At 41.2% G+C, this 26,703-nt stretch overlaps 1 protein-coding gene across 1 annotated transcript in view; it reads left to right on the top strand.

Moving 5' to 3' along the window:
- The window catches only part of LOC122810590 (sodium channel protein type 8 subunit alpha-like), an 840,143-nt gene that overhangs the window by 671,331 nt on the left and 142,109 nt on the right, over window positions 1-26,703 (top strand). The window contains exon 5 of the mRNA XM_044082167.1: window positions 9,758-9,886. Coding sequence (XP_043938102.1) covers window positions 9,758-9,886 — 129 coding nt within the window. The remainder of the gene's footprint in view (window positions 1-9,757; window positions 9,887-26,703) is intronic.

Here is a 26,703-nt window from a genome sequence, read left to right as displayed (position 1 = left end):
TTTGCTGCAGGGGCAGAGAGGAAGGCTATTTCAAAGCAAACCATTTCTAAATGGATAAGCCATTGCATTCATTCTTCTATAAGCACCATGGAAAACCTATCCCCTAGGGGATCAGACCTCACACCACCAGGGCTGCATCTACCTCTACAGCCTTTCTCAGTGGTGTCCCTACCAAGGACATCCTAGAAGCTGCTACCTGGATTTCTGTACATACTTTTATCAAGCATTATCATTTGCCAGTTTTCTCTAAATCTAGAGCTGGCTTTGCCACTGCAGTCTTGCAGGGCCTTATAGCTGGCCCTAATGCTATCTAAATTCCTCCTCCCAACTATAGCTTTGGGAATCTACCCAAATATAATGACTTCAACAGTGAAACATGAAGAACATAGTACAGTTGTGTACACTTACCATAAATGTAGATGTTCAAGTGTATTCACTGTTGCAGTCCTGGTTACCCTCCCTGCAGCCCCCTAACTTCCTTTGGCTATACCTCTACTTTCCTTTACTATGCTTAAAAGCCTTTTTGGTGTATTTGCTTTTTTGTTGGAGTTATATCTTTGTGCTTTTATGTTTAATTGCTTCCCATTGGGGGGCACCTGACATCTGGGGCAAGAAAAACTGATGTAATGGCGTCAGCTGCATGTTTTATACCCCTGACAACCTGACGTCATGAAAGAAGGGACAGCAACTGTTGCAGGACCCAAGACTTTGTTAACCAGGCCGACTGAGGACTACCTGCAATCAGATAACCCAAATGTAATGACTGCAACAGTGAATACACTCGAACATCTACATTTATGGTAAGTGTACACAACTGTACTTTCTAGGCTTGGCAGCTGTTTATTTATTTATTTTTTAATACTATGTGACTTTTGGTCTTATAAGTTTGTGGGCAGTCTCCTTTACTCTGGTATAGGGGCAGTCTCGATTTGAGGTATTTCTCTCCTTGCAGGAGGGTTATGGTTAAGGAAAGGAGCCTGAGCATTGGATCCAAAATCTGAGAGGGCTGTAGACTGATCCAATAATCCATCTGTTGAGGAAGGATGGAAGCAGACAACACAGGTCTATTGTTACGGTAAGTACGTAACTTCTCTTTACGTAACTATGTAAGAAATAAAATATTGTGAACTTTTTGATTTGTTGTCTGCTTCATTTTAGGTTGTCTAATCCATTTTTAGGGTTCTTCTCTTTACCTTGTTTTGTTTATGTACAGTCCCATGCAGACCATTTTCTGTGGCCACATGCTCTTAAACTGAGTATGTTATGGTACTTTGCTTTGGCTTTATTACATTTGTTACCAAGTAGAGGGAGGTTTTGATGGTGTGCAGGTCCTTTTTGGTAGCACTAATGTGACTTTTAAGTATGACTGTCAAAGCCATTACTTTTTAATTAACCTAACATTTTCATGATTGCTAAGTCTGGTTCATTTACACAATGACAGGGAAAAATTATTTAATATGCATATATGTGCTACCCTTTGTTTTACTTATCACATACTGTAGTTCAGATCCATGTTTTAAATTTATTACATTTGAGAAGCATTCCTTCAATTGGAACCTTATTTGTTCGTATTAATTTTCAAATTATCTGAACATTCTGGTATATCATTTTTATTGCAGAGTTTTAGTTTATAGCATACAAGTGCAGAACACCAAATTGTTTAGAACTGCTGTAATAAAGTGAGTAAATTAAAATAGGTAAATAAGTAAAAGTTTATCTAATCAAGATCAGTACTAAAATGCATCACTGAAAGGAGAATGCAAGAATACTTGGCAGAGATGAAAACTCCTTCCTTCAGGTTATTCTATTTATTCCCTTTATATAAAGGTCCACTCATTTTTAATAAGACACTTTATCAATAAGTGCTATCATGTTCTTTGTGCAGTTTGGCAGGGCATCGTAGAAATGTACTTGAAAAGATTAATGAAATAAAAATAAATTAGTTATTTTATGGCACAGTTGTTAATTTAATGATTATTTTTAGTAGAATTGACTATGCAACAGTAGGAGAAATGAGTCGCAAAACAGACGGAGCCTATGGCCTTATAACATGGTTAAATAGCTGATGTGAATTTGTTCTATCTCGCCATTTAGTCTTTACTGATGGGTTCTGAGCTAATTCCTCGGCTCCGAGTCAAACATTTGCAAAGCTCGAGGTCTTCAAATAGCTCGAGGCCAAGTCACTATCCGATGATGTACCTAGATTTACCTCAGATGTAGTTTGCCGCTGCAATAGATCGGAGGTTCTGCATTAGCTCAGGCCAGTAAAACCGTTTTTTCATTCTTTACTTAATTATATTGCTATTTAGATAGTTTTAGATAGTTTTGAATAGTTTTATAAAGCTCTTATAGCTTTTTGGTGTGTTTACCTACATTATATTCCCTTCCCATTCGTGTGCTTTAAAATACTAGTTGACCTCTTGTTTTTAGGCCTAGTTTAAAAAACCTTTTTCTGATTATTACAGGATGTTTATTCAGTGACCTTTTGTCACAACTTATACTTAATATTTATATAGATTATAGTTATTTGCTGTGTGGTGTGTTTAGCCTTAAAATTTTTTTAGAACAGGCTTGGATTGATAATTTGTTGAAGTTTTGCAGTTGACAGTAATTTTTGTCAGATATAATTATTCCTTAGAAAATCTTAGATACGGTTTGTTGTGTCTTATAGCAGCTTTCCACTTTTTCATTGTATAGTCTGCTTATATTTTTTCTTATTCCGTATTTTAGACAAACCTTTTTCTGTCACTTTAACATTAGTATTACTGTGTGTTTGTGTGTGTGTGACTTAGCCTGATTTTAAAGGCTTTTGTGGATAATTACTGTTTAGAATTTTTTCTGGTGACAGTAATTTTCTCTCTGAGATTACAATGGCTGACCAAGAGAAGCATCCTAAGTCAGGTTTCAAAAAGTGCCCAAAGTGTGGCCAAAAGATGTCTGTAACAGACAGCCATGTAAATTGTGTTTACTGTCTAGGAGCCCTGCATTTACAGGATAGCTGTTCTATATGCCATTCCTTCTCCTCCAGGGTCTTCAGGAAAGGAAAAGAAAATTAATAGACAGAGGTTTGTTGAAACCGTCCTTCCAATAAGCTTTGAGTGACCAAGATGGATCCAGCAAGTCCTCAAAGTCTTCTAAGACTTCTAAATCAAAGAAATCAAAAAAATCTTCGACTTCGGCTCTACTGCCATGAGAACCGATAGTTTGTTCTTTTCGGAGCTGGTCCCCAGTCTTAGAACCGGTATCCGAAACACCTAAGAGTCCATTATTACAGTCAGTACCACCTTTGGTGCACTCATCTCGGTCCTCTATCAGCCTTTTTGATCTGGATGTGGATCGTGTGGTGCAGACGCTGTTACTGGTACCAGCCTTGGGAAAAATTTTATCAGCTCAACCCAAATGGCTTCGGAGCTGAAGACCTTTACACCAGCTCAAACTGTTCCTCCTCTGAGCCATGCTGGTCCTTCGGAGCTGGAGGAGTCAGACCTGTTGATTCTGGAACCCTTGGAGCCGACGCCTGCTCCAGTTTCTTCAGCTCCTTTCACTCTGACATCCTTGGTGCCAATCGAGGACTCTAGGAGCTGACACTCTCTGGTTGGGCCCGGGGAGGATAGTCGAACCAACTTGTTGTTCCAGCTCTGCCTCTCGGGGCTTCAGCGCAGATGAGCTTGGCTCCTACCTCTGGTTCAGAGCCCACTGTCCTGGTGCCGGGGTATCGACAGTTTCCTTGGATCCATCGGTTCCCTCGCATCGGAGCAGAGGTGCTTTCAATGCCATGAGGAGAGTCATGTCTCCTAAGACATCCTTGACCTCAAGTCTGACTTCCTCCTCCCCAAAGCATCTGTGTCTACTTCTGCCTCACACATCCTGACCAAGTGTAGAGACCCAGAACCTCAGGAAGCACCATTGGGTGGCCCTTGCTCTTCCGAGACCTCACCAGAAGAAGCTCCCACTGATGAGGTTCCCAGGAAGAGATTGTGTAGGAGGAAACATCTAGACTCCCCCCAGGTGGGTCTGACATCTGATACTGACTTGGATGAGTCAAATGAGTCCCCACGGTCCCCCTCATTCGCTGAGATGCTTGAAATCCTGAGGCAGAGGGGTGACTGGCAGTCCAAAAACCCTATTGAGGATGAGTCATTCTCCTGAAGGCTTTTTGGTCTCAGCCCTCCACCTCTTGGGTGTCTCCGCCCTTCGATGAGCTGATGCAGCTGGTCTCACGAAGGGCGTGGGAGTCTCTGGATACTATGGAGCCTGTTCCTAGGTGGCCTAATAAGTTAATTTCTGCCGCCCTTGACAAATCTTTCTTAACAAAAGGTGTGCAAGTTGATGCCATGTTGGTGGCGGCAGCCACCAAAAAGGAAATGTCTGAAACTTCCTCGTCTATCCATCCTCCTAACAGAGACTCCAGGATCATGGATAGATACGGGAAGCGCATGTTTAGTTCAGCAACTTTTACTCTTCATTCGCTCAACTATTTAACCCATTTTACCAGGTTACAGAGATCTCCTTAAAGAGCTAGGAGATGCTGTTCAGGGTACAGTAGCTGCAGGAGTTACTTAAGTTGCCACCCAGCTTGCTACCCTCAATTCTATAGTAAACTCATCCATGCGCCTCATTTCCTATGCAGCTGATGGAACGAGTAGGGCGCTGGGTACAGGAGTTGCTCTTAGGAGACACTCCTGGATGCACTTGTGTTCCTTCGCAGAGTCCTTCAAGTCATCCTTCATGAATACTCCCTTTGATGGGTCATCCCTTTTCGGGCTTAAAGTGAAAGAAATCTTTACCAGGTGTGAGCAGGACGGGAAGACTGTCTGCCATCAGAGTCTGTTTTTCCACCCCTACCAGACCCTAGCCTAAGGGTCAAAGGGAAGGAAAACTTTGGTTCCGAAAAGCCCAAGGAGCCTTTCAGGACAAACGTGGTGAACCCCCCTCCAGAGATAAAGGAGGGGGCAATAATGGAAGAGACCGCACTCGCGGCAGAGGGAGGGTCCGTAACACCAGGACGTCAGAAATCACTTCTCTGGGAAGCCCTACCAGCGCTCCTGAAAGGAGGCCCGACTGTCCTGCTCTGGAGGCAGTCGGGGGTCACTTATCTTTGTACCCAGACGCCTGGCTCAAAAGACAGCTGGGTACAAAGTATCATTTCCAGAGGATACTTCATCCCATTCGCCACACCCCCTTCACCCATAAGAAAAATCCCAGACGTTCCACCTAGTTACAGGGAACAAGCAACAATAGAGGTCCAAACGTTGCGAAGAAAGAGTCATCCAGCCAGTCCCAGCAGACCAGACAGGATCCGGAACTTATTCAAGATTCTTTTTAGTTCCAAAATTGATGGGGGACTGGACACCGATATTGGACCTCAGCAGACTGAACAAATCTGTAAAGAAAGAGAAGTTCCGGATGGTCACGCTTTAGTCTATACTTCCCTTCTTAGGGAAAGACAATTGGATGTGCTCGATAGATTTCAAGGATGCGTACTACCACATAAAAATGGCCAAGCCATCCAGGGATCATCTGTGCTTCCGTCTGGGAGCCAGTCATTACCAGTTTCGAGCCCTGCCCTTTGGCCTCACTACAGCCCCTAGAGTGTTCACCAAATGCATGGCAGTGGCCACGGCTCACCTGAGGCATTTAGGATTCCAGGTATTTCCGTACCTAGACGATTGGATCCTTACCGCCACCACCAGGCATCAACTCATTCAGGCCAGGGAGTCCACTCTGTCACTCTGCAATCAACTGGGTAGTTACAGTCATCTCAGAAACGTCTGCCTTGTCTTTATCGGAGCAAAACTGGACACCACCGCACTAAGTTTTCCAATAGTCTTTTTTTCTTCATCAGCATGTCATCGTTCTGATATCCAAAGACAAAGAACAAGCATCAGAAGTTCTGAAATTGTTAGGCCGGATGGCAGCAGCAATTCTAGCCATACCACTAGCTCGTATGCAAATGCGGATAGTACAATGGCTGTTGTTCACGCAATGGTCTTACCAAGAGTTCCCATGTCTCACATGATAATGATCACAAATTCCTGCAAAAAGGATCTTCAGTGGTGGTTGACCTCACTTCATGTCACGATAGGATGCCCATTTGTGTTACCCCCTCCAGCGGCCACAGTGACCACGGACACTTCCTGTTAGGGTGTGGGGGCATTTTCAGGGAAAGAAAGCCCAAGGCGCATGGACCGATCAAGAGACATGTCTGCATATTAATGTCCTAGAGATGAGAGCAGTACTTTTGGCATTGCAGTACTTTCAGGACTCTCTTCCTCTTGGTATGATTACGATTCAGACAGACAACATGTCAGTGCTTTGGTATTTGAACAAACAAGGAGGAACCAGGTCTTACCCCCTTTCTCGTGAGACTCTCAGAGTATGGCAGTGGGCTATTCCAACCTAGTTCTTTCTGTTGGAAACGCACATCCTGGGGAAATCCAACGTGATAGCAGACAAGCTGAGCAGAGCAGTTTTGTTGCCTCATGAGTGGTCCCTCAAGAAAGAAATAGCGGACAGGATATTCTGCAGGTGGGGCCAGCCTTGCTGCGACCTTTTTGCCAGTTGAATGAACACGAAATGCAGAAGCTACTTTGCCCTGATTCCCCCACTGGGAGAAGCCCCAAGGGGACGTACTCATACACGATTGGCCTCCGGGTCTCCTCTATGCATTTCCACCAATCCCGTTGATACCCAAGGTTCTACAGAAAGCAAAAACCCTGGGAAGGACCATCATTCTAATAGCCTTCATTGACCTCATCAGATTTGGTTCCCCTTCCTTTGACTTCATCTTTTGGAGGACCCTTGGATTCTGGACCCAGTTCCAGACCTTCTGACACACTCGGGGGAACTTCATCCCTCTCTGTAGTCCCTGAAGCTGACAGTTTGGCTGCTGCAATTCCCATCATAGCCAGGTTCATAACCTTTCCAGTGAGATGAAGCAAATTCTCTTATCCTCTCCTAAATCTTCTGTGAGGAAGCTATATCTTAGCAAATGGAAAAAATGTTCTGTATGGGCCTCTAAAAACAATATTGATCCTTACCAAGCCCCTGTGGCCTCTATTTTACAGTTCTTGACTATGATTTTCAACAAAGGAGCTGCAGCAGCAACAGTTCGTGTTCAACTGGCTGCTATTTCTAATTTCCATCTTGGATTTGAAGGACTGAATATTATGTCACACAAGTTATCCAAAGCCTTTCTCAAAGGGACCTTTCATATTAGACCACATGTGAAATCTCCCTATTCTCCATGGAATCTAAATTTTATGTTTTCCCACATAATTCTTCTGCCATTTGAACCAGCTTCCTCATGTGACCTCAAATTTTTGTCATGGAAAACCATCTTTTTAGTAGCTATTACTTCTGCCGCAGAGTGTCAGAGCTTCAGACTTTATCCACCAAGCCTCCTTGTTTTATATTCTATACTGACAGAGTCTCACTTAGAACAAACCCCTCCTTCTTGCCCAAAGTTTGCACTGAAACTAATCTCAACCAAATTATTGATTTGCCAGTCTTCTTCCCCAACCATTCAAACAATATAGAGTACATGCTGCACAAACTTGATGTTCACAGATAGCTCAGATTTTATTTGGATAGAACAAAAGATTTCAGGAAATCAGACCAGCTATTTGTTTCATTTTCAGACTCCAGGAAGGTAGACCAGTGGCTAAAACAACTCTTTCTAAATGGTTATCTTATCGTATCACCTTTGCTTATTCAGCTGCTAACATGCCTTTACAGCATAAAATTAAGGCTCACTCAACCAGAACTGTTTCTACATCCTCTGCCTTTTCTGCCAGACTTCATATTGATAACATATGCACAGCAGCCACTTGGTCAAAACCTCATACCTTTATCACTCATTATAAAGCTGACAGGGCCTCCTTTGGATCCATGGTCCTGAGTAATATACTCCCGTGAGCCACCCGAGGTTAATGGTGCTTGGGATGCTACCCATCAGTAAAGAATGAACGGCGAGATAGAACAACTTCACATAAAGAGGTTATGTACTTACCGTTATTTTCCATGTGAGTTGTTCATCTAGCCTTCATTCTTACGTCCCTCCCTCCTTACCCACTCCTGGGCTGTTAGATGACCGAGATGCTGGATCCATCCTGGTTGCTCAATCCTTCCATATCTTCTCTTGGGAGTGAAAGAATGACATATGGGATTATTATACGCAGCAAACAAGATCTGAGGTAACTTTTCTAGGTGCATCATGGGATAAGGGACTTGGCCTGGAGCTATTTGAAGACCTCGAGCTTTGCAATTGGCTGACTCGGAGCCGAGGGATCAGCTCTGAACCCATCAGTAAAGAATGAAGGTGAGATGAACAACTCACATGGAACGTTATGGTAAGTATATAACTTCTTTTTTTTGTTTTCTTCCAGATGTGGTGGCTTTCCCAGTTATCCAGTAGAAACAATCTTTAACACCAGATTAGTCACAAATTATTTATTATCCTTTTATCGTTCATTAGTAGCTGTTGCCTCAGGTAGCCAAGAACAAAATAATTCATATGTTACTATATTAAGTAATTTCAATTCATAACATGAGGTCACAGTGCTTGTAAAGTGTTTATGAATAAAACACAGTGCAGTACATGCTGTCACAACAGACTGAGCACTACTGGTGAAGAACTAGCAGAAGTAAAAAGCAAAAGACTTCCCATGTTAAAAAAAACATAAGATAATCCTTCAGAAAAATGATTATCCCTGGTGGTCTTGATCTGTAAGTAAACACTGACAGTTGCATTAAACCATTATAAGTCATAACTAAAGCAGTGGGTTAACCTTTCACATTATCTATATTTAGCCTATTGTGTTGCTGATAAATATGTTGCCCTGTAGTAATTTTACTCCGTTAACTATATGTGTATTCTTGTGACAGTTCGTTTGTGTTAGCTAGGAAACTTTTTCTTAATTCTTTTTGCCCTATTAACTGCTTATCATTCAGCCTCCCTGTAACCCATTTATTTTCCCACATTAGGTTTCCTTTGCATATAGATGAGATCAGACTAGAGGAGCAATCACCCAGGCAGCCATGGAGGAAGGTTTTGCCCTCACTGGCATTCTGGCAATGAGAGTGTTTTTATTGAGGCCCTAACCCCATCCCTTGTAGCTGATATGAGCATCCACATCTCTACAGGATGTCCTACACCCTACACATGCATTTTTATATATCTGCCTGCATTTGTACAAAGGTTACCATCACCTGCTTGGGGTTTTCAAGCTAACATTTTTGATTCTGGCCTTTCTAATGCTATGCAGTCCAGATAAATTGACCAAAAACATTATTGTATTCTCCCCACAGAGGACAAGTTAATATTGGCCACTCCTTTCCATTTTCCAGTGCCCAGGCAGCAGTTTGAACAAAGGTTGTTTGGGTTATAGTAAGGGGCTTTATTCCTCTTTTTCACAAAAACAGGCTTAGGAAACACGTTTTTATTCTTTGATTAGTGTAACTGTGATAAGGCTTGCTGGCTCATTTGAAATAAACATTAGTGGTCTGTTTTTCTTTTCTTTTTGCTTTAAGCTACTATCAACCACTTATATCACTACTGTTTATAAAACATTTCAGTTTCATCCTCCATTTTATCTCTTGTTACCTAACTGTGTACTTGCTTGTTCCTCACTTTGTCTTTGTGTCTGGCAGTCTGTTAGTCTATGACAACAAATTTCATTGTAAAATTTTGTGATTATATTATCCAGATGTACACAGTAAATAAATACACATACAAATTTATATCTTGTCTTTTCAGGTACACATTTACTGGTATTTATACTTTCGAATCCCTTGTAAAAATTATTGCAAGAGGCTTCTGCTTAGATAACTTCACATTCCTACGGGATGCATGGAACTGGCTGGATTTCAGTGTTATTCTTATGGCGTAAGTGAAACTAAGTACATTTCTGTCTTGTATTTTCATTGGGGAGTGCATAATTTATACTACAGTAAATGGAAAAATGGGAAAAAATCTGAATCTAGGCAAATTGCTGAAACTGCAAATATGTCAGCTTGTGAGCATTCATGATTTCATGGTCCAGTCCGAAAATGACCTTCTTGTCTTAAGCTAGTCATCTCACTTTCTGGTGTTATTAAAAAACACAGAAAGAAGTAAATTCACATAACTAATTATGATCAGACTTATCAACAAGACAAGCAAAATAATTAGAATTGACAGGTCTATATATAATATATATGTAGACCCCCCTATAAATATACTTCTTAGTTTAAGTCAAGTGAAGGCATTTTAAAGTAAATAGTATTTGTTGCGAAGAAGCCGTTTCATGACCATTTTAGTCATGTTTATTCTTTCAAAATTGTTTTAAAGCAGCAATGTTTTAACTGGTAAATTTTATCATGCATGTTTGACATGTACATGCCTCTATACTACCATAACATTTTAATCTTATTGTTGCTGTAAAATACATTTTAGAATCAATGTTGCATTTTATGTCACATTATATTAAGAAAGTGTTTCCTAATGCTTCTCCAGTGAATTAATCTTTTCAATGTCTTCAGATATATTAGAATAATTGTGTTATATGTGTTTGAATATGTTTGTCTCATTGAAGATTTACTGATGTGATTCAGAACTGTAATGCTGAAATATGGAAGGTCACATTAAAGTGGGGTTGGCATAATGGTTAAGGTATTTACTTCACAGGCAAGAGGTATAGGGTTTGATTCTCACCATGGGAAGCTGGCTAGCCTTAAAATGGCCCCCAAAGGCAGCTAGCCTGGTGCTTCCTATGAATCTAAGAAGATATTGTGTATATTTTTCACTCCAAGGGGATCCAGTATCTGTCAGCCTAGGAAGACATTGTCGACAGACCACGCTGCTTTGCCAGAGATGGTCTTCACCTGCCTCCTCTAGGATTTTGGATACTGGCAAAGACACTTGCCTCCCCCATAGTGCCTTTTTTAGGTAATGTCAAAACAAAAAAAAATCCCGACATAAAGAAATCCACTCGAGACAAACTCAAGGTTATGTTGCTTAATGCTAGGAGCCTGAACAGAAAACTGCACTCCCTGAAAGCACTCCACACCTTGGAAGATGCTGACATCTGTGCAATCACTGAGACTTGTTTTAAGGCCGCAGAGAGCACCCCAGCCATACAAGGCTACAATACTTTCCATGCATTCCTACCCCAAAACGAGCATGAAAGAATCAAAGGTGGACGTATATCCATCTTCATTAAATCCAAATACACCTCGAGACTAGTTAAAAAATACAATTCTCTAGAGCTACTCTAGTTGCAATTAAATGTAGGTAAAACATCCTACCACATCATCTCTAGCTACATGACCCCCACCATGAATCAAGAGAAACACACCGACTACCTGGACTTTTTATTTATTATTTAACCGGGAAAGTCTGACTTGGAACGAAGCCAATTTTAAGCGGAGAGCCGGGGAGAAATGCTCCAGACGCATGTCATTGAAACGTGGAAGGAAACAGGAGCACCCAGAGGAAACCCACACGAATGCAGGGAGGACATGCAGACTCCACACAGAAGGTAGTCCAGCCAAGAATCGAACTGGAGAACCTCTTGTTATGAGGCGACAACGCTACCGCTGCACCACTTGCTTAAATCACTCCCTGTACAGCCAAACACTTCGATCATGAGACATCTCAACTATCTTTCTATAGATTGGGCAACATATATGAGCAGAAATGTGATCGCCATGAGGTTCCTGGACTTTAATTCAAATGCTCTGGAACAGCTAGTCTGCCCCCCTACAAGGGGCTCGAATGTCCTGGACCTGGTACTCACCAACCTGTGTGTCACTCCACTACCCACTGTGTTGCCCTCCCTGGTGAGGTCAGACCATAAATCTGCCTCATTTGAAGTAAAGATCAGACAGGACACCCCCACAGGAGCAAACAAACTGAAACATTTCTCCAAAGCAAACTTTAGCCTACTAAGCAAGGTTCTAAAAAGTTTCAGACCCCCTGCTGACACAGCCAACAATGACTCCTAAGGAGGAGGAGTACACAAATCCCCTGTACAGACATTTAAACACCTGTATAGACTCGGCTGTACCTGTGAGGATCAAAAACAGGTCCTCCCAAAGAAACAGGCCACCATGGTGGACATAAAAGGAAGAAACTGTTATCCAAGAACAAGAGAGAACTTGCTCACCAGAGTAAGAATATGCTCCATAGCTTGAACAAGCAAATCAGATATCTAGTAAAGTCCTCTAAAGCCAATTATGAGGCTAAGTTAGCATCTCTAGCTAAAGACAATCATAAGGCTTTCTTTAGCTATGTTTGAAATCTTAAAGGGAATGGCCAGCTATGTGCTGAACTGACTGTGGATGGTACTCCTTACACTAAACCAGAAGAAATTGCCAAGCTGCTGGTGGACAGATTTGATGCAAATTTCACCCTCCTGTCCCCACCAAACATACTTCAAAGCATCCCTGTCACCAGTCCACTACCTAACATCTCCAAACAGCAGGTAATAACTACCCTCTCCAAGGTCAAAAACACAGCCTCCATGGGACCAGATTCCATCTCAGGCTGCTTACTAAACAATCTAAAACAAGAACTAGAGGAACCGCTTGGCACTATCTTCAACCATAGCCTGAGCACTGGTTTAGTCCCAGCAGAATGGAGAACAGCAATAATAATCCCCTTACACAAACTATAGATTCATAAGCCTAACCAGCTTTATCTGCAAGGCCATGGACAGAATCATCATGGACCTTAACAAGGACATAGGCAACCTCCAAGCTCTTGACCTGACCCAGTTTGGCTTTAAGGGCAGGTCTTGCTTATTAAACCTGGTGGACTTCAAGAATGTTACCAAAGCCCTGGATGAGGGAAGGGCAGTACATACTGCCTATTTTGACTTGGCCAAGGCTTTCAACACAATCCTCCACTCGTGTATCATTGAGAAACTGTCCCAACTGGGGATTAACCCAAACATCACTAGATGGATAGCAAACTGGCTTACTGACAGAATGAATTCATACTGTCAAAGTTGGGGATTTCACCTCCATCAGTAGACCAGTTACCAGTGGTGTACCACAGGGATCTGTGCTGGGCCCTTTACTATTTGGAGTCTACTTCTCGAATGTCCAGGCAAAAGTAAATGGTCTGTGGCTTACCAAGTTTGCAGGTGACTGCAGACTAGGTGCAATCACCTTGTCACCCAACGATGTTAACATATTACACAAGGGGCTAACGCAGACTAATGACTGGTGCCAGAGTCGTGGTCTAAAATTAAATGCAAAATAGTGTATCATTATCCTCTTTGGCAAAGAAGTTGCCCCTGCAAATTACATTATATATGTAGCACCCTCCTAAGCTCAAACACAGTGCTGAGAGACTTGGGAACACAGGTTGACAGAAATTTAAACTTTGATCACCATGTCTCCATAGTGAAAAGGATAACCTTCTAAATTGTGCATCTCATAAATAAGGGCATTGCATCCAAGACTAAGAATGTTATAACTCCTCTACACTCTACCTTCATTAGACCACTAATTGAGTGCAATGCTCCCTTTTGCATGTACCTTACCAGACACCTACAACAACTGGAAGAGACCACAGAGGTTACTAACCAAGAAAATTGAGGGCCTCCAAAACATAAACTTCATGGAAAGATTGAAGGCCCTGTTTCTCTTCTGTGTATTCTACAGGCTGCTGAAAGGCCTGCAGAACTCTTAGCAAAAGAATTAAAGAACATTTATATGTGATAAAAAGAAAAGATACTAAAAACGCACTTTATAAGTATAGTATGGTTTGTATAGATTTCAAAAAAAATTTGTTTTTTGTTTTGGATTAGGTGCCAGAGGATAGAAGGGGAGGTGATTATAAGAATCTTATAGAAAAAGAGAAACCATACGCCAAATAAATTTATGAGCCAATGAATACTCGGGGGCTTAATGATGTCATTAGTATAAAGTGGTTTTTAAAGACAGAAGGTTAAGAAAAACAGAGGATGTATTATGCATGTTATATGTACTTGTGTTTTTGCATATTTGCATTTGTATGCATTATATATATTAGATTTTTAAACATCAGTGCATGTTAATAAGCCTATTTGATGTGTTAATTGAATGTACATTGTTAATTGGAACTTGCATTTAAATAGTAATGTGTGTGAATATTGCATTTTTCTGATGAAGTCTGTTGTAGAAGAAAAGCAGATTTATTAAAGTTAAGTACACTTAAAATACTATGGCTGTTTCTTTCTCTACGTTCCAGTGCTGTTTTGGTTTGTGTTATGTTGGGGATCAAGATGACTAGGAAGATGCTAGTAACAATGTGAAATTAATGAATATGTCCTTTACATTGTTCTCAACCCCATGGTTTCCGATCCGACTTGGCCGCATACTCCAGACTTTGAATCCTACTGTCAAGCTCTTCACCCTATCCATAATACCTTAGCCCATCCCCATTACATCAGATTTCATTTTTCTCCATTGCAAACAGATGCAAGTTCCTCACTCAAGCATTATGGAGATTATTTCATGAATTAATTCATCCTTTTTCTCTTGTTAAAAGTTAAAACTTTAGCTTAATTTACCTATCCTCTGTCTTTAGTTTTTCGCAGGACGTTAGGACTTCCTGCTAATTTTTCTTACTATTTTTTGTAGATAGTAAACTTTTATTACCATTTTGGTATTTTTGCTTACCCTTTTCTCATATAGGGTATTTCTTCAAATTAACCATAGTTGGTAATTAAATCTGTTTTCTCCCATTTCTATTCATAAAAAAAAAAAAAGTAAATTGCTTACTGCTTATTTTGTTACCTTTGCTTTACTTACCATGTCGGATAAACCAATAGGATTTAAGAACTGCACTTCTTGTGGGCATAAAATCCCAAATTTGGATGCCCACAAGGAGTGCATATATTGTCTTGGAGATGGTCATTTAGACAGTAATTGTACTATATGTTCCACCTTCAATTCAAGAGCTTTGGCCGATCAGCGAAATAAGATGATTTTGAAAGGTCTTCTTCCTGTTACATCTACTTCAGCGGCTCAAACCCCCTCCAAAACTAGCAAATCTGCTCCATTGGAGCATAGAAAATGCTCTCCACTGAAGTTCCCCAGGTCTTTGTCAGAGCCACCTTCCAAGAACTGAAAAATTTTGGAACCAACACCAAAGACCCGATCCTTGGATACAAAACCCTCTAATCTGAAGCTTTCAGATCCGATTGTCATTTCAGTCAGCCCTACAGCACCATCCTCAGATCCTAGGTCCTCGGATCTGAAGCCCAGCACTTCATGGAGAAGTCTTACTCCAGAATATGTAATTAAGTCCCTATCACTTACTCTGCATTCTCCATTACTTCAGACACCTAAGAAATATTAAAATACAAAAAAGTACTGAAACTAACAGCTGAAGGTAAAACAAAGAACTTTAATGCACACAAAAGAGAGTAAGTGCTTTCATGGTGTGCTCTCACCGCTTCATCAGACTGTTCTCAACTAGTAACAAGAGCACTTAAATAGCATAAGCTAATAAGTTAAGACACTAATCAAAGCAACAATTATCTAAAAGGAAAAAGTCACTAGAAAACAGGTAAATAAAACATATAGAAAGCATAAAAAAATATATAAAAAACAGTCCTATACTTAATGTTTGAGAGGTCTAGCTTTTAAAAAGGCTTAAGAGAGACAACTTCATTAAGAGCTGGTGTCTTATCAGCATTAAGAGAGAGAATCCATTTTTGCTCTACAGATTCTGTGAGATTCCTAAGGTCTCCCCCTTTAGACTCTCAGGAATAATCTCTAGTGCAAGAAATTTAAAATGATGTTCCTGTTCCTGGCACATAATATGTTTAGCAAGAGCATTAGTGTCTTTCCTGTTTCTAATGTTTCTCTGATGTTCCAACACCCTGTCTTTGAGTTGTCTATTACTCATGCCTACATAAAAAGTATGGCAAACAGTGCGGTAATTGAAATAAACAATGTTCTTAGTCTTGCAATCAGCATAAAAGTTTGTATCTATTTTAAAGTGCATGTTAGGGTATATGTAAGTAGAATTAGAGTGCATAAATTTACAGGCTGTGCAATTCCTGCATTTAAAAGTGCCATGCCTCTTTGACTGTAAAACCTTGTTAAAAGTAGAAGTATTATAGCACAAATGCCTTTTTAAAGATTTGTTATTTTTAAAAGAAAAATATGGAGCAGTGTCTATGACATTTCTTAATTCATCTACAGTATTCAAAATGCCCCAGTTCCTTTTAATAATGTCACATATACTACTAACATCAGAAGAGTATGTGAGGGGAAACCTTATCAATCCTGTCCTTTGTTCTATGGCTATGGCTTCAGTGTTAGATGCAGCATCGTAATATGGCCTACATTTGCCCCCTCTCTCATTATATGCATCAGTAATACAACTGTCAATATCCCTTTCCTTATAGCCTCTATCTATAAAATCCATTTTCAAGGTCTCTAAGGCCTTGGCAAGATGTTCGTCGTTATTGTGGAGTTTCATGACCCTGTACACCTGCCCCTTAACAACATTCTGGGTAACATGCCTAGGATGCATGCTGTCTCTATGGAGCAGATTATTCTTTCTTAAATAATGAGCTTGACCCATTCTGTGCTCCAGTTTCTGCAGTACTTCATTTTTAGCAATCCTGTTTAAAGATGGCGCTAGTTTCTGTGATTAAACTGCAGTTAGCAGCTATTTCTCATTTTTACACAGGCGATGGAAGTTAATCCTTGACTTCATCCAAATTATGCAAAGCATTCCTAAAAGGTATTTTTCTTAGACCACCAATAAAGAATCCTTCACCTCCTTGTGATCACAGTTGTGCTACAAGGTTTAACTCAGAATAATTTTGAAACTTCAGCTAAAACTGATTTAAAATTCCTTTCATAGAAAACAGTCTTCTTAGTAGCCATTACTCCTGTAAAGAGGGTATCTGAACTCCTGGCTGTCTCCTCAAAGCCCCCTTGCATCAGTTTCCATGAAGATAGGGTTGCCTTATGTACAAATCCTTCTTTTTCACCCAATGTGGCTTCTGAAAATAACAATCAGTCTGTTCATTTAACAGTCTTCTTTCCAAATTTTTTGAATAAAGGAGAGTACATGTTTCATCTCCTTGATGTGCACAGACAGATTTTTATCTTCACAGAACAAAACAAATCAGAAATTCAGATCAACATTTTGTCTTTTCACAAAGAAACACTGGGGTGCCCAATTTCTGAAGTCATTTTATTTAAATGTATTACAGACTGTATCTCTAGGATCTACTCTCAACAAGGCATGACCTTATCCAAACCTTCCAAGGCTCATTAAACCAGGGCCATGGCTGCTTCATCTGCCTTTTGGTCAAGAACATCTAGTAATGATATTTGCCACATGGTCCAATGCTCATACTTTTGTTGTTCATTACAAATTGGATGTTGTAGTTCAAGAATATCCTTTCATTAGGGTCTCCCAAGGTCAATGTAGCTGGGGACTCTGTCTCATGGGTTGAGGAAGAAAGAAAAGGACAACATAAGATTTAAAAGTTATGTACTCACCATAGCTAGGCATGTGTGTTGTCCAAATTCATTCTTCCTCAACTTCATTCTCATCCATTCCCCATCCTTCAGTTTCTGGAGCGACCTTGTGGACTTTGTTTTGGAATCTCCTGTTCCCGGTTTGAGCCCTTCCTTTCTCTGTCAGTTTCTTCTGTTTCTTTCTAGTTGTATGGATCTAATGGCAACAGACTCGGTCTGAGGTAATGAGGATGGACTAAGGCATTATGGGTTGAGGGAGGAGCTCAAGAGTTGGATCTGAAGTCTGGAGTATGAGGCCGAGTCTAGTACGAGGATCGGATCCGAACCCATGGGCTGAAGAATGAAAATGGACAATACAGATGCCTAGTTATGATGAGTACATAACTTGTAATTGGTAGAACTGCAAATCATCAATCCCATTAGATGTAGTTTTGACAAGTGTACTGTGGTAATTTTGGAAGCTACAGCTGAAAAAGACTGAAAGTTTGTTGGCTGCTAACCTGGTGAGTAGACTGTAAAGAATAAACCCACTTTTGTCATTTATGTTTAGAATGATACAGAATAGACTGAAGACCTAATTGTAATTAAAACTTATATTAATTATATTAAAAACTCAGTGTAAATTGCATGTTATATTGTAAACCAGTTCTGTGCAGTATGTAGCTAGAGGTATTTTAAATGCAAGGTGGGGGAGTTTTATCAGTAACTGCTGTATATATTACTGATATTAAAATAAAGAAGTAATTTATGTACCAGGCTTTGCACTGTAACAAATTTAAAAAATTGGAATAATTTTTTTTGTGATACAGTTATTCTAATATCTGACAAGTTCACTGGTGTCAAGAAGTGCTCAGCCTGTGGGCACAAGATACACTCCCCAAGATCCCCATTCCCTCTGTATTTACTGTCTAGGTCCGTCTCATCTTGAGGGCAGTTGCAGCATCTGTGCCAGAGCACTTCAAGGCAGAAGGGAGAAACTTATTCTAAAAGGCTTACTTTCTCCTTAGTCAGGGTCCACAGTGTCCTGTGAGACCAAAATACTCTCCACTTCATCTACAGAAAAGGAGAAAGAGGGAGAAAGGTCTAAAGAGAAACACTGAGACAAGCAGGATGAGAAGAAGAGAGCAGGGTAGAGAAGATAAAGAGAAGCTCTCCGGATCCAACAGCTCTACAGGGTCCAGCACCCAAGTTGTTGAGGCAGTATGATCCTTTTGTAACTCTGATCCAAACTTCCTCTCCAAAACATACTTTTTCTCTGGCGCCAGTCAGCCTCATGCTTCATTCACCTATACTTCAGCAATTGCTACCACTGAGACCAGCAACTTTAGCTTCTTCGAGGTCTGGTCAGTCCACCAGAAGTCTTACTGAACTGGATGCTGACCGTATGATGAGGAAATTCCTAAGGACACAGATTCAGCTGGGAGTCTTCCTGGCTCCATCTCTGAGGAGAGGGTCGGGAATGGGCCTTTCGACCACATCCAGTCTATTTCTGACAAAGTCTCCTTTCCTGGAGCTGACAGTTATGGATCCAAATTCTTTTGCCACAACATAGTTAGATGTGATAGCCCTGGAGACTTCGGCTTTGACATCTTCCCTTCAACATCTTTCCATACTCTTTTGAAACTGATGTTTTCAGGTTGAGAAGAGTCTCACAGCTAAAGCATTGGGGTTGGAGTTTTCGGAGCTGTTCCTTCCCCTCAGTGTTTCAGCACTGGACAGCCCGGCTCAGAGGTCCTCCTCGAAACAGACTTCTTTTGAGTCAGTAAACATACTGAATCTGCTGACAGAGGTAGTTTCTCCTCGACTCCATTAGCTAAGTCAGCTTTCAAGGATGTGGAAAGAGCCTTGGCTGGGCCAAGGAGGTTGGTGCATGCACCGAGTCAGATCCATCCCATCTCCCAGTGGAACTTGTGCCGCTTTCCTGTCATTCGAGTCAACAGGGACAGACCCAGTTAGCTTCGAGGCAGCTGAACGTTTGAGCTCCCTGTGTGATTCTGATGTGTTTTCATCAGAGCCCCTGTGACACATGCTGTGAAAGAGGACTTGTAAATGGAAACATATAGACTTGTTTCCAGAGTCCATCATTAAATCCACAGACTTAGATGATTTTATTTATTTGCAGTTGGTTTACCAGGATAGTCCATTGGGTCATAAAGAACCCGTTTTCAATGGCGTCCTGGGGAGAAAAGCTCCAAGCAGAAAATTACAGTTGAAATATCTTGTTACAAATTGTTAGTTATAGTTACAAAAGCCTAGTAAAAACAATTACAAATACAACAGAATAGTGATTAATATTAGAATAATGATTAATATTAATATAGTACAATCAAAAGAGAGAATAAAATTTACAATATGATAACAGAGGTGACTTTACATATATGGTATGTTACACTAAGAGGTGCATGAAGTGAGATCAGGATGTATGAGATAGGAGGTAGAAAAGAAGAGAGGAGAGGAGATTATATGGGGTGATAGCAAGAGCATTCCCAATGGGAAAATAAATGTGAGTGAAGAGATTTTTTGAAAGAACGGATGTTTGAGGTGGTGCGGATGGGTGGTAGGGAGTTCCAGAGACGAGCTAGACTATAGGATAGGAGATTTTTTCCTGGGGGACGAGATGGTATATACAGTTCTATTAGGTTTTGGTTGTTAGATCTAAGTAGTCTATCAGGGAGGTGCATTTTGAAGGTAGAGGAAAGGGAGGGACAGAGGGAAGGGTAGAAAATTAGCTTGTGGGCAACAGTAAGTTGAGTATAGGTAAGATGATTGGTGAGTTCCAACCATTTTAGTTTGTGGAGAGATGAGCAGTGGTGTGAAGTGGAATTATGGACAGTAGCAAACTTGGCAATTTTGTTATAGCAAGAGGAGAGTTGTGATTTGAGTGAAGATTGTAGGTTAGTTAGGAGTGGGGCACCATAGAGGAGGGAGGGGATGAGAAATGTGGTGGAGAGGGTGATTTTAGTGGAGGGTGTTAAATAGCGATTTTGTCGGTAGAGCATACCAAGTTTTTTATAGGTTTTTTTGATATTAATTTGGAGATGAGAGCAGAATTTGAGCTGACTATCAATTTGGACACCTAATAATTTGGCCTCTGAAACGAGTTCGATGGGTGTATTACTATGACTAGTGATAGGGAATGTACTTATGTTATAAGAGGTGGCTTTGGATGGGGTGAATAGCATTAGTTTGGTTTTAGATGCATTTAGTGCGTGGTGATTTTTTTTCATCCATAGTTCGGTGGTTAAGAATGCATCTTGTGTGAGCTTTAGAAGGGTAGGTATAGAGGTAGCAGAACAGATAATAGTTGAGTCATCGGCATATTGGATGATGTTAGTGAAGGGGATGGAGTTATGGAAGTCATTTATGAATATATTGAAAAGAAGGGGGCCTAGTATGGATCATTGAGGGACTCCAGTTGGGGTATTACGGAATGGGGAGGTGGCTTTTTTCCATTTTACAGCTTGGCATCTATTAGATAAGTAGCTAGTGAACCAATTCAGAGAGGAAGGTGACAGGTTAAGCTTAGAGAGTTTAGTTAGGAGTAAATTGTGGGAGATGGTGTTGAAGGCCTTGGATAGGTCTAGCAAAAGGGTTGAGACAATGTGGCCTGAATCTCGTGCTTTATTCACAGTTTCCAGGAAGGAGAGAAGGGCAGTCATAGTGCTGTGACCGGGTCTAAACCCATGTTGTGTGGGAGTAAGTAGATTATTATCTATGAGATATGGTAAGAGTTTTAGCTGGATACACTTTTCCAGGAGTTTAGAGATGGGGATAGGATGGCGATGGGATGGAAGTTATGTTATTATTGTTGCCACCTTTGTGCAAAGGTACGACATAAGCCTTTTTCCAGATTTGGGGTACTAAACTTTCTTGAATGGAGCGGTTGATTCGAATACTGATGGGGTAGGCAGTGGCTTCTGCAGCTATAGCAAGATAGTATGAAGGAATGTTATCGGGGGCATGAGAGCATGGTTTCAGTTTCTGAAGGAGTTTTTTTATGGTGGATGTGGGTACAGGTTTGAGTGAGAATGGTGGAAGCTGAGAGCAGGGGGTACTGAGGGGTGGTGATGGAGGGGAAATAGGAGGGGAAGCAGAGATGGGGGGTACAGGAGGTATAGGATTGAAAGAGGATGATGGGGATAAGTGTGGAGGGTGTGGTGGTGTTAGAGGATGAGAATGATGAGGTTAGTTTGGACATGGAATCAATGAAAAAAGTATTGAACTGAGTAGCCAGATCTATGTCTGGAGCTTCAGGGTCTGGGCTAGGGTTGTCTGATTTGCTGGGGTTAAGGAGGGTGGAGATGCCTTTCCAGAACTTTTGGGGGTTTGTTTTGTTATTGTTTTGGAATACAGAAAAATAGTTCTGTCTATCTATGATGATTAATTTTTTTACTTTGTTCCTAAGCATTTTGAATTCATTATGAGTGAGGGGAGTCCTGAGTTTTTGGTAATATGCCCAAGCTTTATCTCTGAGGTGCATGGTTGCTAGTGTGTTTTTTGTTCGCCAAGGAGCTGTTTTGTTTTTTATTCTTTTTGCCCTTAAAGGAACATGGTGGTCTAGGAGGTTCAAGAAGGTTGTTGAAGTTGATGACTGCTTGTTCCAGCGGTAAAGTTTTTAAAGTATTCCAGTTTATTGCTTTTAGAGAGTTGGAGAAGGTAATGGGATTGAAAGTTTTTTGGTGGCGTATAGTAATATAAGTGTGTGTAAGATGCAATGGAGAGGGCAAATGACGTATGAATGTGGGTGAGTGATCACTAAGGGAATTGGGAAAGGTGCCACTGTCTGAGAAATAATAAGGGTGGGAGACTAAAATCCAGTCAAGGATACTACCATTATGGACTTGTTTTGAGGGCCTGGTTATGGAGTTGATCAGTTGTGAGAATATATAGAGGTTAATGTTAAGTGGGTTTGTGGGAGACTGTATAGAGGACCAGTTGATATTAGTGTCCCCCAGAATTATTGTTTCCACGCTAATGTTAATAGAAAGCCAGGAGAGGATGTCCTCAAGTGTAGAAGTATTATCACCAGGAGGGATGTAAAGGGAGACTATACATATGTGTTTATGTTGGTTAACTTGAAGTAGGGCTAAAAGTAATTCAGCTTTATTAAACTGGGGTGTGGGTTTGTTATAAGGAGTAACTGATAAGGAGGATAAGTATAGGAGGTCTACTCCACCTCCTTTTTTGTGGGTTTTATCTTTTCTAATGATTGAGTAGTTGGGTGGTATTTCAGTATCTTTTATATGGGGTTTCAACCAAGTTTCAGAGATAGACAGGATATCTGGTTTATTGTGTGCAAGCCAGGCATGGAGATTAGGGACTTTATTAGCTATGCTTTGGGCATTTAAGGAGGTGAATAGTAAGGATTTATCTGTTGAGGGAGATGTGGAGGGTCCTGGGTTGGGGTGTATGTCTCCAGAAAGTAGTAAGGTGGCTAGATGTAGGAGTAGGTTAGAAAGGTAGTTGGATTGCTTGGAGTCAGGGGTGAGTTTTATTAGGTATGTGAGGGTATTGTTGGGTGCAGAGGGGATAGGATACTTATAAGGGGTTATGAGTTTGTAGGGGAAGAGAAGGTGGTGTTGTATAGGATACAGGTAAGGAGATATTGGGATGTGTGGGTGTGAAAGGGGTTGGCTAAGATGATAAGTTATGTGTAAGGGTGGAGAGTGGTTAATGTTTGTAGGTTGGGTGAGGTAGTGAAAGTAGGTTATACTGAGAGGTAGTAGTAGTTGGAAAGAGTAGAATTGTGGTTTTGAGATCATGGTAAGATAGAGTAGTGAGAGTAGGTTATTTATAACTAAGTTGCAAGGATGGGAGAGCTGTGTATTTTGGGTGGGGCAGGTGAGAATTTGATTAAGGGGGAGGGAAGTAGTTGTTTAATGGGTAGGATTGGAAATGGGTAATGGAGGGAGGATTGGAGTGTAATTGGTTGAGGCTCGATGGTGGGTGTGGTTATACAGGTATAAGTGTAGAGGTGCTAGGGGTGGGTGGAATTTGGGGGTAGGGTAGGGGAGCGGAGTGAGCCCACAGTGCGAACGGAGCAGGAAGAGCCAAGGTAAGCTGCTGATGGCTGAGAACCAATCAGTAGAGTACTGATAGCATGAGGTGAGTACAGGGGACAGGGATTAGACAGGGTGGAGACACCTAGATATGGGAAAAGAGAAGACAGAGAGGGGCTTAAATTGGAACTATAGGGATATTTTAGGAAAAATTAAGGCTTGGTGTAAGAGGTCAGGAATTATAAGGGTAGGGTGCCATCTAGTGGACAAAGCAGAAAGTACACTTGGCTCTGAGGAGACCGGTCCCAATAGATGGTGGAGAAGGGTGGGAGCCCAGTGAAAAAGGAGGGCTAGAGAAGAAGCAAGTATGGGGGGGAAAAATGAGAAGGTTGGTTAGGCTGCTGGCTATAATGGCAAGGGAGACTATTGAAACCACCTAGCAGGAGCTTTAAACAAATATTATCAGATGGATAAGGATTCCTAATAATGCCCCCCAAGGACTTCCCCTTTGGGGACATTCTGTAATTAATGAAGCGAGGGGAAGTCCACAGAAGCTCCTTTTCCGTATGAGTCTGGCTTTTATGGCCCATTAACATCCTGGGTGGTCCCACCTTCTGATGCCTTTAATAGATCTTGCTGCTTAGAAGGCTTGGACAATACCTGACATGACAGAGCTCATTCCAAGAAAAAAAAAAGACAAAATCTTGGTTGCCCAGAAAGATTGGAAGCATTGGTCAAAAGGACCTTCAGATGCCATGGTGGTAGTAGCAGCCACAAAGAAGGAATTATTTGTGGGACGCTCCACTGCCCCCTCCCCACCACAAGAAGTCAAGGGCTTTGGACAGACTAGGGAAATGGACCTATGCATTAGTGACCTATATACTTTGAGTGCTGAACTACCTAGCACACCTGACATGTTTCCAAAGGAACTTGATCAAGCAGCTTTCAAAGTACCTTTCGCGTAGCTTACCTTCAGACATCCAGAAGACGGTGGACACCCAAATGTCTACTTTGTGGTCACGCGACTGCTGTTGAATGCAGCTGATGGTACCAAAGGCAGCCTGTAGAGGTATTACCATGCGATGTTTGCCTGGATGCAGCTATGCAATTTCAGGGTAAGCTTCAAGGAGGTCTTTATCAATGCCCCCTACAATGGTTCCACTGTGTTTGAACCCAAGGTAAAAGAAATGCTTACCAGGAGTGAGCAGGACAGTAAGACCTTGTCTGCTGTGGGAATCCTTTTTTCTACTCCTCAAAGATCCTTTTCCAGGAAGCATAGATGAAGTAGGAAAATTTGGTTAAAAAAATCTGAAGGTTTTCACAGGACACTCGTGGGGATAGACCTCCCAGAGGCATTGTCAATTTGAACTGATTCCACCGAAGAGGGAGAAATGGACCACAGAACCAAGGTTTCTCTGAGTCCTTCATAGAGAAACCTTATCAGTGTCTGTGGATGATTGCCTGGCTGCTGCTCTCTGGAGGCAGTTGGGAATGTTTTTCACCCTTGCAAACCATAATTTCCAATTCATAGATGCTTAAGATAATCACCAGAGGCTACACCATACCCTTTTTGTGTATCCCAAAGAAAAGATCAAAGATTCCTGATACACCACCCAGTCAGTTTGAATCAGCAGCCATAGACATGTTAAAGTTGCTCAGCAAGAGAGTTATCGTGATGGTCCCCCCAGACCAGCTAGGACCTGGGGTATTTTCATGGTTATTTTTAGTTCAAAAAAAGATAGGGAACCTCAGACCAATATTGGAACTCGACAAACAAAATCAATACATCAGACAGCATTCCAGGTGGCCACTCTGCAGTCGATACTACCTCTGTTGAGGAAGGTGTATTGGATGTGCTCTATTGATCTCCAGGACACCTACTAATCACTTCAAGATCCAGACACTCCAGTACGTTTCTCCATTTCTGGCTGGGAGCCAATCACAACCAAATGAGGGCACTGCCATTCAGTCTCAGCACAGTCCCCTGGGTGTTCAAGATTATGGCAGTGATAAGTTTTCCTATATTTAGATGATTGACTCCTAACTGCTACCTCCAAGGATCTGTTACTGCAACATTAAACATTTATTCTCCATTTTGCAAACCAATTGAGAATATCAGTCATTCACAAGAAGAGCAAACTGCTTCCCATACAGAACATAGAATTTATAGGATGCCAGATAGACACAGTCCAGTAAATTGCAAAACGCTTCCCTGCAAGAGTTGTTATTAAGGTTCATAACCTGTCAAGTGATGCAACATCCACACCCACAGGCAAGAATCATTCTCGGCCTTTTAGGGCTATAATGGTAGTGGACTCTACTATTACTCTCATCCCAGTAGTGAGATACCACATGAGAGTCCTACATAGACACTGGCAGTACAGTGGTCATAGAAATGTCACACCCTTCACACCAGAAAATGACAATTCAAATATGCAGGAATCAAATATGTTGGGTGGAATACGTCTGTGTCAGAGGTACAGGCAGACCCTTACTAGGTGGCTGGCAAATTGCATTTCCTTTGTTTATAAGACAAGAGGGTTGTCTTTTCATTCTAAGCCTAAGGCTCAGTCTACCAGAAAAATGGAATCATTGGCAGCATTTGCAAAAGAGTACCTATTAGTGACGTGTGGCAACAACTTGGTCTACAACTCATACCTTTGTGTCCCATTACAAACTGGATATGCATTCCAGAGCTTGCACATCCTTTGGCTCTGCCATTTTCAAGAATGTCCTACCTTGAGTCCACCCAAGCACTTTTTAGGCAGCTTAGGAATTTGTCCCACAAATTGAATCGGAAGAAAATAGACAACGTTAGATACAAAACTTACTTAATTACCATACATATAGATCTGTGTTGTCCTATTTTCATCCAGTTCAACATCCCTCCCTCCTTCCCCCTTCCAAATTGCCATTTTGCGTCTTCTTGCTTTAGTCACACCTTGAAAGGACCCTGTCTGTTTTCTGTTCCACATCATTCCCCTTTTCATTCCATCATATATTTATTAGGAATATTATGGAAATGGTCAGAAAATGCGAACTGAGGTAAATCAGCTAAAAGGAGGGAATTTTTCTTGAGGGAGGACTCAAGAGTTCTCAGATCCAATACGCTGGTATCCAGTGGCAAGGTTGGATCTGACAACCCAGTCGTTGAAGCAGACGAAAGTAGGACAACACAGATCTGTCTTTAAGTACATAACTTTTGATCTGACGTTGCCATTTTTTC

Source organism: Protopterus annectens, chromosome 9.part0 (assembly GCF_019279795.1).
Source record: "Protopterus annectens isolate FY-2018-M chromosome 9.part0, PAN1.0, whole genome shotgun sequence".
Classification (NCBI taxonomy): domain Eukaryota; kingdom Metazoa; phylum Chordata; order Ceratodontiformes; family Protopteridae; genus Protopterus; species Protopterus annectens.
This window is presented reverse-complemented; position numbering and strand designations above follow the sequence as displayed.